We start from the raw sequence: 11,567 nt of genomic DNA, 5'->3' as shown, positions 1-11,567 counted from the left end.
GGGAATGTTGAATTGTCTGGTGAACTGGTGGGACCTTTGGGAAATGGAGGAGGATAATCTTAGGATAATCAAGGGATCATTAATTTAGATCTCAAAGGGACCTCCAAGGCTATTTAGTCCAACCCCTACCCTCATTTTTCAGTTGAGGAAACTGAGACTCCAGAAAGTTGAATGACTTAATTTGGGTAGTGAATGGATACCATACTATTTGAAGCCAGGTCCTCTGAGCCCAGAACCAGAGCTTTTCCCATTGAACCATTCTTCCACAAAGGTAGTGAAAATCAATATACATTCAAGCCACAGGGGACTTGTAAGTTTATGTTGGGGCTATCAGCTTATGCTCATGTGATGGCAAAAGAGACAATGAGACAGGTTTGGCTCTAGAATCAGAAAAGCTTTCCAGTTCTGCTGCTTCCTATATATGTGATCACTACACCTCTTTGGACCCCCAATTCCTTATCTGTAAGATAAAAATGTTGGACTAGATGACTTCTAAGTTTCCTTCCAGCTCCAAATCTATCATCCTACCATCATCTTTGGCCCCCAGTTTCCTCATCTGTAAAATAAGTGGTCTTATCTCAATGACTTTGGCGATTCATTCCAGCTCTAAATCTATGGTCCTGAATTGACCTGAAGTAAAAATTGGTTTTTAGAGGTTGCTATAAAGTATGTTGCAATAATTGGCATTAGTGTGTCCCAAACAGAGGGGAACCAGCATATTGAATAAATGGTCGAGATATATTGGTTTGGTAGGTTCAAATGCCTACCCTCATTTTATTAAAGTGTTACAGCAGCTCAGGAAGGAGAAGGAATACATCATATGGTGCCAATACACATGAAAGCATGCACCAGGACAAGCACTTGGGCAAGGGGTTCTTTCTCCCAAATTGCTCATGGGAAATTGGGGTTTTGGTGGGTGCCCTAGCAGGAGCTTCAGGAAAGGCCATACCTCATCTCTTTTGATGCCCATTGTGAGCTCAGTATAGCTCATCCAGGACTTCTGGTGTGGGCATGCTGGAACCAAAGCCCAGCATCCAGCCCATAAGATGGCAAAGGCCACCATGATGATTTCCTGGGAATTTGCTAGTCTTTTTTTTGCTCCTTTACACAAACTGGACCCCTTTTGAAGGACTTACAAGAAGCCATAACGATGTTGAATATGACAAGAATATATGATAGTAAGTTAACATGTAAGCTCTTTGAGGGTTGGTGCTGTTTTTGCCTTTCTTTGTATTCCCAAAACCTCACACAATGCCCTGCACATAATAGGTGCTTGATAAATGCTTGTTGATTGGTTGGCAAAGAGGTCATATATCCTTTGAAATAATGAAACTCATAAACTCAAGTTGTCCATGAGATTCCTTCAACATGGAATACCTGAATGGAGCTGTAATCATATTGACATGGGCATTGCCTCTAAGCATCCAAATAACAACCCACTCTTACTCACTCAACCCATATTATTATTGTCTTGTCTCATCCATCAGTTTCCTTGAAGGGTATGCCTCGTATATAGAATGTTGACCCTTATGTCTTTCCAAATTCCGTGAGCACCAATGCAGTCTTCAGGCAGTCCAAGTTTTATCCCTCACTCTTACAGCTCCATCTCTTCTACTGATTCTACATTTCTTGGATATCTCTCCTGCCAATTCTTACCATCTATTGCCTTTAAGTCACCCATAATTCCAATACTTCAGAGACTACAATCTTCCATGATTCATAGTTCTTGTGTTCAAAAAGTGTATTTGTATGTCAGAGAGAGGCTGGTATCATCCAAAGTGCTGTGCAGTTTCCCAAATGTAAGCCAGCTCATTATTTTCTTCCTTTACAATTGTGAATCTAGTCCATGATCTAAACACAGGGTTTACCTAAAACATAGATACTGAAAGACTAGCTCAATGGGCTGCCCATCTAACTATAGGTTGTAGCCTGGGGTAAGCATATCAAGAGGTATACATACCAAATATTCAGTCCAATCCATTCATAATCAAGGAAGTCTTGTAAGTGCTACTACCTCTGCTAAACCCTGCCTCTTCAAAACCCCAGTTGGGGCTTGTTGCTAGTGCTGGGATCGTAGGCACATCTGGGTTTATGAGCAAATGAGAAAAAATCTTCAAAACAACACCCTCTCCCCATACAGTTATTCTCTCTCTCTCTCTCTCCCTCCCTCCCTCTCCCTCTCTCTCCCTCTCTCTCTCTCTCTCTCTCTCTCTCTCTCTCTCTCTCTCTCTCTCTCTCTCTTTCTCTCTCTCTCTCTCACACACACAAATACATGCATGCACACACTTTTTTATGTACACAATATCAACTATTTTACAGGCATATGCCTTATTTCATATTTTTCTCAATCCAGTCTTTGAAGGGTAGCACCTTGGTGTAGGCAGTGTAGAGCTTGAGGCTGCAGGTCTTGTCATAGCCCCAGCTCACCAGCCCCATCAGGTGCCAGCTTGGTTCAGGAGAAGCTTTCCCAGGCAGAGACACAGCTGCAATGCCACCTGTCTCAGCAGGGCAGATATTGGAAGGAATCATTGGGTCCTGCTGGGCACAGAACATGTTATCTGTGATGCTGACCTGGATTCCATGGTCCTCATACTGTTGTTCACATAGTAGAGAGTCTACCACCTTCACTACCCCTGAGCGGAGGGAGTCATTCTTAAAACCAGGGGCTCTCACATCAGTAAGAATTTTCCAGCCTGCGATTGTGATTTGAGTGTCCTCACTGTGGGGGCTGAAGTCCCGGAGCGCCGCCAGGCAGATGGGCTGTACCCTGCTGCTAATTCGAGCTTTATCAAGGAGTTTTACAACAGCGATGTCAGAGTCAAGTAGGATAGGGTCATAGTTGGGATGAACAATGATGGCAGAGATCTAAGAGGGAAAAATAATACACAGAATTCTCAGACCCTACCTCAGAATTCTACCTCAGACTCAGGCTGTGTGACCCTGCACAAGTCCCTTAACTTTTCTAAGTCTTGATTTTGTCATTTGTAAAATGGGATGAATAGAGGGTTGTTGTGAGGATCATATGAGATAAGGAATATAAAGTGCTTTGTAAACCTCTAAATCTTATATCGATTCCTCTTATTATTAATAATGAAAATTTGCTTTATAAATCAATATTATTGTTAATTTCATACTAATTTGGTGAATAAAGGATAGAGGACTGCCCTCAAAGTCAGGAACACGGGTTCAAATCCTGCCTCTGACTCCTGTTGGCCTCATGATCTCTACCTTCTCCCCAACCCCAATCAAATCACTTAACTTTTCAATGCTCTAAGAATTTCTCTAAAACCAAAAGTTATAGAGAAGGCACCACCATATTGTAGATTGGTAGAGGGTATTTCCTTACCCAAGAGTTCCCTATGGCAATGAAATCACAGATCCATGCCCTCTCTCTAATACCAAGCCCCATCTGGCACAATGAATTCACAGATCTAGACCAAAGAAATATGCTCCAAGGGTCCTAAATTGGGGGCTACCCATAAGCAGCCATCCCAGAAGGTTCCTCCATGAAATCTTCTCTTGCAATACTCATTCCTTCTTCTATGCTTGCATAGCTCACAGGTTTGTCCCACTCATTTGGCACCCAGGGCATCCTATCTTGTGCCATGTTTATTTTTAATGTATATATCTTGTCTCCTCAGACAGAGTAAAAACTCTTTCAGGGAAAATATTTCATTAGTTCACTAATGCCAAGGACAGTGAACTGTCCATGTTAGCTGGTGAGCTAAAAGCAGGAAGAAACAACTGAAGCTTCTTTCCAGGGCATTGCAATTTTAAAGGTTCTGAAAACAAAATCCAGCAGCATTGAAACAAGTGATCTTAGAACCTGGTTGTTAGTTAAAATAGGAAGTTACCAGCACCCCCGCTATTCCACACTACAGCCACACCCCAGACCAGTTCCAACTGAGTCTGTTCTGCTCTGCTCGTCCTTCCCCAGCAAGAAGGATCTCTATCCATAGACAAGATTCCATTCTCTTCCCCACAGAACCTCACACCCTAAAGTTTTCCCCTACCTACAGAATTTGGATCATAAATTGAATTTGAAAGTGAATCTTGTCTAACTGACACCCGCCACATTTCAAGTTCCTTGCTCTCAGTATGAAAGCAGATAGCTGAAGCAGTTTGATGGTGAGAAGAACAGACCACTGGACTTGGAGTCAAGAAGAACTGCGTTAAAATGTCTGCCTCCAACATTCATTAGCTGTGTTGCCCTGGACAAGTTACTAAAACTCTCTCAGACTCAGTTTCCTCTTCAGTAAAATGAGGATAATGATAATATCTACTTCACAGAGCTAACTTGTGGATCAAGTGAAATAAAGTACTTTGCAAACTTCAAACTGCTATATAAATATTAACCATTATCAGTTAAAAGGATTCTTTTTGTAGGGAGGGGAAGCTGGACTTGTGCTTTTATTGATTTCGGGAATTTCCAGTGATGATTAGGAAGACTGGTTTAGGGAATTCCCAGTTTCCCTTGGCTAATCTAGATCTGTCACTTCTCGGAAACAGGTCGAATTAGTTTCCTAGATCACTGAGAGGTTATAGCTAATATATCTCAGAGGAAAGGCTTGAACTTACATCTTCCCTTATCTGACTCTATCCCAAACAGCATCCCATGACCTGGTAATAGGGGCTTAATAAATGCTCAATGAGAAAGAGGTATGCCTCTAGAGTAGTTCTAAAAATTCAAAGAAATGAGACTGGCTCTATGTGCCTTCCTGGTCCTTGCCAACCACTCATTTTCCTATCCCTCCTTGCGGAGCTATGCAGACACCCTTCACAAACCCTTCATCTCTCACCCGTAAACTCTGAATGGTCTTTTCGTCTCGGTCATCATCTCGGTAGAACTTTCCCAGGACCACTTTGAGCTCAGCTGCCTTGATCACGATGCTCTTGCCCAAGTCAGTGACACAATGTGCAGCCACTACAATGGTCCTCTCATTCACCAGTGCTCCGCTGCATATCAGGAACCATGTGCCCTTGTGGAGGCTGCCGTCCTGCAACCCACTGGTTCTCCTGTAGATGGCTGCTTGCCATGGCCAGCGTGTCCCTGGTGACTTTGGAGCTGTCACATTCTCGATCTTCCCACAAACTAAGGAAGAAGCACTGGTATGAGATCTACTGTCTGAATATGGTGCATACCAATATGAGAGACAACCTAGAAGGTTCTCCTTTTAGGTTCTCTGGTAAGAAAACAGCACACTGCTCACTTAGCCTTTGTTTGGCGCTATCCTCCCTCTCTGTCAAATTGGTCCATTACTAGGGCAGATGTCTAGAAGGTCTGATTTCTGAATATTTCAGAAACCTTGTCCAATATTAAAACTTCTGCCTCTTGGAATCTCTAACTCCCTCCAAGGTTCAATTCAGGCAGCACTTTCTATAGGAGGCTTTTCCCCTAATGAATGAATATTAGTGAGTGAAAAATTATTTAATAAATACTACATACCAAGTACTGTGCTAAGTGTAGATGATGTAGGATAGAAAAGGGAATCAGTCCCTATTTCAAGGAACCCACATTCTAAGGGGATGGTTGTGTTTGCCCTTCGTTTTCAAAGAGGACCATGACATCAGCAAAATGATGACATGATTTGAAGTTGACTTTGATTTGAGTGAGGGAGGGCTGAGTGGGATGGACAACACATATAGGAGGTTACCAGATGAATGGTGGAGATCAAAGTCTAGGGGTTATTAAGGTGTAGGTCAAATGACAATGCCTGAGGGTCTGAAGAGTATAGTAGCAGAGTGGATAGTGAAGCTCATTATTAGAGCTATCCTTGAAATTGAATTTGTGTAGACTTCTCTTGTGTACTTATATCCTTCCCCACCCCCAATTTCCAACAGAATATAAGCTCCTTGAAAACAAGGACTGTTTTTTGTTTTTATGTCTTTCTATCCCCAAGTCTACCTAATCCAGTGCTGGACACAAGGATTTAATAAATACTTGATAAATGTTGAGGTGGAAATGGAGGGCCTTAAAGGAAGGAAGAGACTTCAGCAAATGAAGATGAGATGGAGGGGAAAGGGAGAGGAGTGTATGTAAGACAGAGGAAGGCAGGATGAGAATAGGTTAAGGAGAATGGCCCAGTTGGAGGGTATTTAATTCAATTTATGTGAGGAGAAGGAGGAGTATGAAATATCTGGGCAGGAAGCCCAATATGAGAGGTTACAAGGTACAGGGCAGGAATTTTCCTCTGTTACTTTAAAGGTGACTACCTAACTGTATAGTTGGCTGAGGTAGAACCAAGAGACAAGGTGAAAATCTTCCCCAGTCTCTCGATGAAAAAGAAAGGTACTAGCTTTCCTCTGAAGCAACTCACTTGGGATGCAGGAGGGTGCCCGCCCACTCCACTTCCCAGTCTTCAAACAGGTCCTCCGGCTGCTCCCCAGGCGGCGGTAGAAGGGCGAGATGCACTCGTACTGGATCTGAGTGTGTAAGTGCACGTGCCCAGGAGGCAGCTCCCCAAATGGAAGGGCTGGCTTCTTGGTTGGGTAGCTGTCCAACTTCTGCTTGCTGAATGTCGATGAGTAGAGCTGGTGTAAAGGTGTTTCCCTAGGGGTGATGAGAGAAACAACACAGCAAGGAACAGTCAACACTGCGTCTTCAGCCTTGGCTCACAAAGCAACATTTATTTCTAGGGGTTTTATTACTTACTAGAGGAGGGATCATAAAGCTAGAGCTTAAAGTGATAGTAGATGTAATTGAATCTGGTACTGTCACTTTACAGATAAGGAAACTGAGGTTCAGTTTAGAGCCAGAAGGGACCTTAGACATCATATCATCTAATGGGCTCCTTTTACAGATGAGGAAACTGAGGATTAAAGAGGTTAAGTGGCTAGTCCAGGGTCACACAGGCAGTAAGTGTCTGAAGTGAAATTTGAATACAGGTCTTTGTGACTTCAAGTCTAGTGCTCTATCCAGTATGCCATACTCCCTCAAGGAAAATGAATACATGCATACATGTATGTATATCTACACACGATATAATATATATGTATATGTGCATGTATATATTATATTGATTATATTATGTATATTATATATAATGTATATATTATATGTGATTATCTATGTAGATGTGTTTATGACTTTGTAGGTTTATATACACATGCATGTATATGTGTGTGTGTACATATGTATAGTAATCTAGTAAGTATATGTAATGCAGTCCTCTGGGTCATGGAACAGAACCCTTCTTTATACTTCTCTCTTAATTTCATTTCTGAAATGCCCTTTCTGGATGGTCTCCAGTTGCCTGGAATTATAGGGAACCAAGATAAGAGGCAGTTATCACTGTTAACCAGAGATACGATAAACCAGAAATAAAAGTTAATTATGAAATTACACTAGAAGTGGGCGTCAGGGTGATTAATTCCCTTCAGTGGAAATTCAGGCACATTCTTTCTCTAAATGTCATAATTGGACAATATTAGGAACATAGTCAAACTAAGTTATGTTGGTACAGGAGCTTGATTAGACAATTAGTCGATGTAATTAGTACACCTCGGAGAATAGAACATCTCTTAAAGCACAAAGACAGAGCAAAATGCAAGAGTGTTGTAGGCAGATTGAAGAGATATATTCAGTGAACCTTGAATCTGAAACATGCCAGAGGAACACTTATGGACTCTGCCTAGAACCAGGTCTCTATTACAGCACACACCTTCATTGGATAGTTTTGTTAATGTTGGTTATGTGAAGAAGCATTGTGGTATTATAGTTAAAATGCTGGACTTGGGGTCAAAAAGACATGGATTCAAATCCTGTCTGTGATATTTACTAGTTGTGTTACCATGGACAAGTGACTTAACAGTTCTGATTCTCAGTTTCCTCCCCTGAAAAATGGGGAAATAGGACCATACGACTTGTGAAGTTGTCTATGTTTAGGAACCATCCTAATCACCCCCATTTTAAAGAGAAAAGAAGTAAACACTTAGAGCCTAAGACCTCTTCAAGTTCACAGACCTTGACTTCAAAGCAAGCAGAACAATTAGTGCTCTGATCCTCTAAGATAATGGAGGATGAAATACCTGCCTCCAGGCATTTCAAATGACACCCAGTTGTCTCTGCTCAGGCTCACTTTCAGTTTGCTTAAGGAAGAGCTTTTCCATGTCTTGCCTAACAATATGGCACACAAACCTCCTGGGGTCTATTGTTCAATGGAGGAGCATTGCTCAGAGGCATGGTCAGAAGCAAAGAGCTAAAACCTGGGCAGGTTTGGAAGTTGTGGATGAGTGGGTTCATCTAGTAGCTGAGGAGGCAAGGGATTTGAGAGCTGGAAGGGACCTCAAGGATCATGTAATTGAAGTCGTCGCTGAGCCATTGAGTTTACTGTCGAGAGAGAGAGAGAGAGAGAGAGAGAGAGAGAGAGAGAGAGAGAGAGAGAGAGAGAGAGAGAGAGAGAGAGAGAGAGACAGAGAGACAGAGAGACAGAGAGACAGAGAGACAGAGACAGAGAGACAGAGAGAGACAGAGACAGAGAGAGAGAGACAGAGACAGAGACAGAGATCTCAAAAATTAAATTTCAGGCATTTCAAACTCACCTTGACTGGACTTGCATGGGAAGAACTCTTTGTCTTACTAGGTCAGAAATCTTTGGTTCTCTGCAGGCTGAAAAACAAATACAAGTTTGTATAATCCTCAGAATAGTCACGTAAATTACTGGGACTCAGATCCATGGTCTCCCATTACTGAAAGAACAGCTAGAGATAGAAAGAGATCCGTGAGTATGCAAGGCAGATGTACAGATAAGTGTATTTTGGACTTGATTAATGAGAAAATTTGTTCTTGTCTCCCCACATAGAAAACTCCCTGGAGAATATGATCATAGGAGCTTAAGTCTAGAGGTGGACAGGCTTTAAGAGAGGTCATCTCAGTTAACTCCATTTAACAGGAAAATGAGACTCCTAGAGGTTAAGTGACTTTCACAGGGTCACAGGTGCTAAGTACGTTCTACTGAGCCTAGATTCAAACCCAAGTCAAATGACTCTAAAGTCAGCATTCTTTACACTACACCACAGGGCTCATACAAATGTCATACTTTGCAGGTTCACCTAAGAAACTTAGGAAAATGTTAGTTCACAATCTCTCCCTGATAGAATGTAGTAAGGTCCTTGAGGGCAGGAAAGGACTATTTCATTCTTGTCTTTGTACCACCGACATTGAGCACTGTACCTGCTACATAAGATTATAGGCTCATAGGATCATACATCAAGGACAGGGCATCCTTGGGGAGAGGAGTCATAGATATCTTAGGCAGTCTGATGAAGTCTATGAACCATTTCTCAGAAATAACATTTGTTGCCTACATTTATAATGGAAGAAAATACTAAATTTCATTTAGAGGTTAGTATATGTATATTTGCATATTTTCCATTCAAGTTTTCAGGCTTGAATGGGGAAATCTATCCACAAACTTCAGGAGGGGTCTGTGGACCCCAGGTTAAAAACCTCTGCTATAAAACTGGAAGGGATTTAAGAAGGCAGCTTATCCAACCGTCTCATTATGCAGATGAGGAAAATGAGGTCTGGGGGTGGGGTTGGATTAAATGACTTATTCAAAGTCCCAAAGACAGTAAGCTTTGAAGCAGAGTCAGCTGCCCTCTCCCCTCCCTCCTGACAATTCCAAAGTAGGTACTTTATGAATGCTTGTAAATAGAGTTATGGCAACAAGAATTTTAAAAGCACCTGACACTATTGTGACAGACATTTTGCTATGCACTGGAGATACAAAGAAAGAGGGAAAATAGTTCTTGCATTTAGGGAGCTTACAATCTATTGGACTAATTATAATCTACTGATAATAGAATGATTACATGTCATTGCATTATAAAAAATGATGGATAGCGAGGAATTCGGGACATCTTGGGAGCACATGTATGAATATTCAGAGTACAGTGACCAGAAACAGGATGATCATTTGTACAAAACCCAAAATAACATAAAGGGAAACAGTTATGAAAGACTCAGACCTTTGATGAAAGCAGTGCCTAATCATAGTCTCCGAAGACTGATAGTAAAACATGCCTCCTGCCTCTCAATAGAGAAGCAATTAGAGATAGGTACAAAATAAGATGTCAGACATAGTCAGTGCGTTGGTTTCTTGTGTTTAGGCAATATTTTTGTTTCTACATAAGACTGGGAGGGTGAGGGGAGAGAAGAAAAGGGAAATCAATAGGACGTTACAACAATATAAAAAAAGAGCATCAATAAAACATTTATTACATTTAAAATGTTAGTTCATAGATTGGGGTCAACCAATTACTTGAAATACCAGTAAACTTAGTTGAATTGTATTTTTTTTTCTAATGGCATTGAAGTAAAAGTGAAATTTCTAAACAAAAACAAAACAAAACAAAAAACTTGACCTTCCAGGCATGGGAAAGTGAAAGGTTCTCACAGTGGCTAAGCCCAGAAGGCAATCTCAATTCAGTGGAAGCCTTGGGGGTGAGTACCCTGATCCTTTCACTGAAACTGAGGCCTCTCAGGATAACTTAGGGTCAACTTGAAACCCAGTTTGATTTTCCTTAGCACTTTCTTTCTTCATGTGTGAAAAGAAATCTCTTTTATCCCACTTTCTAGACCAAGCTGCCCAAATTCTGCTAATTAGCCATTTAAAGGACTTTGGTCTGTTTTAATTAGTAGAAGGGGAGCTAATGGAAGTCTTGAAGGCATCCTCTTCATGTTTAAGGGCACCAGGTATGGCTTATCTCTACTGGTAGAAACCAAGGTTGTTTGTTCTTGGCTGAAATCTGGAGTGATTTTCTGCCTTCACCCCCAAGATAAATAAATAAACAACACTCTCCTTGTTTCCTTTTCCCATGGTTGAGGCTGTTTACAAACACAAACAAAGGAAAACGGAAGACTGAGCCAATTATCTGGGTGATGTAGGCCAAGAGAAGACTTTTCTTTTTCCTCCCTCAATATAGCTGACATTTAGACAGAAGTGTAAAGTCCTCAAATGGTTTTACATACATTATTTCATTTGCTTCACCACAGCTATGAAGTAGTGACTAGGACTATAATTACTTCCACAGCACACACCCCACCTCCCTTTTAAAATGAGAAAACTGAGGCAAACAGGAGATTAAGATCATAGAGTCAGTAAATGTCTGAGGTGAGATTTGAACCCAGATTTTTCAGATTCCAAGTCTGATATTTTGGCTCCTAAGCCAAATTGCCACTCAAAAACAGTGAAGTTGTTCATTTATTCATCTAGCAAATATTTAACTGGTGTCTAGTACACCAAGCTCCATATTAAGAAAGATTCCCAGGGGAAAAAAAATACATCATGGTCTCTGCTATCATGGCTTGCAGTCTCATTTTGGCCCAGCCTGTCATTATAGAATTCCCATGAGGAAAATCCCTCTACCAAAACAAATAGCTTACCGTTCTGCAACTTCAAGTCTGAGAGAGTTGACTGTGGGCACAGAGAGGATTAAGTGGTATGGTATTTATCAGAAGCAGGACATGAACTCATGTTATACTTGGTATAACATGATATAACTACAGCATGCTGCCTCTCTAAATAACTGTAAGGTGATAAATGTTGACATTTTCATAGCACTTG

At 41.3% G+C, this 11,567-nt stretch overlaps 1 protein-coding gene across 3 annotated transcripts in view; it reads right to left on the bottom strand.

The window, feature by feature from the left end:
- Window positions 1–741: 741 nt before the first annotated feature.
- The window catches only part of PAMR1 (peptidase domain containing associated with muscle regeneration 1), a 101,338-nt gene continuing 90,512 nt past the window's right edge, over window positions 742–11,567 (bottom strand). For all 3 annotated transcript variants that reach the window (XM_072619151.1, XM_072619153.1, XM_072619152.1), the window contains 4 exons: window positions 8,542–8,608; window positions 6,318–6,550; window positions 4,800–5,092; window positions 742–2,865 (listed from right to left, as the gene is read on the bottom strand). In XM_072619151.1, coding sequence (XP_072475252.1) covers window positions 2,329–2,865; window positions 4,800–5,092; window positions 6,318–6,550; window positions 8,542–8,608 — 1,130 coding nt within the window. In that variant the 3' untranslated portion in view covers window positions 742–2,328. The remainder of the gene's footprint in view (window positions 2,866–4,799; window positions 5,093–6,317; window positions 6,551–8,541; window positions 8,609–11,567) is intronic.

Source organism: Notamacropus eugenii, chromosome 6 (genome assembly GCF_028372415.1).
Source record: "Notamacropus eugenii isolate mMacEug1 chromosome 6, mMacEug1.pri_v2, whole genome shotgun sequence".
In the NCBI taxonomy this organism is placed as follows: Eukaryota; Metazoa; Chordata; class Mammalia; order Diprotodontia; family Macropodidae; genus Notamacropus; species Notamacropus eugenii.
This window is presented reverse-complemented; position numbering and strand designations above follow the sequence as displayed.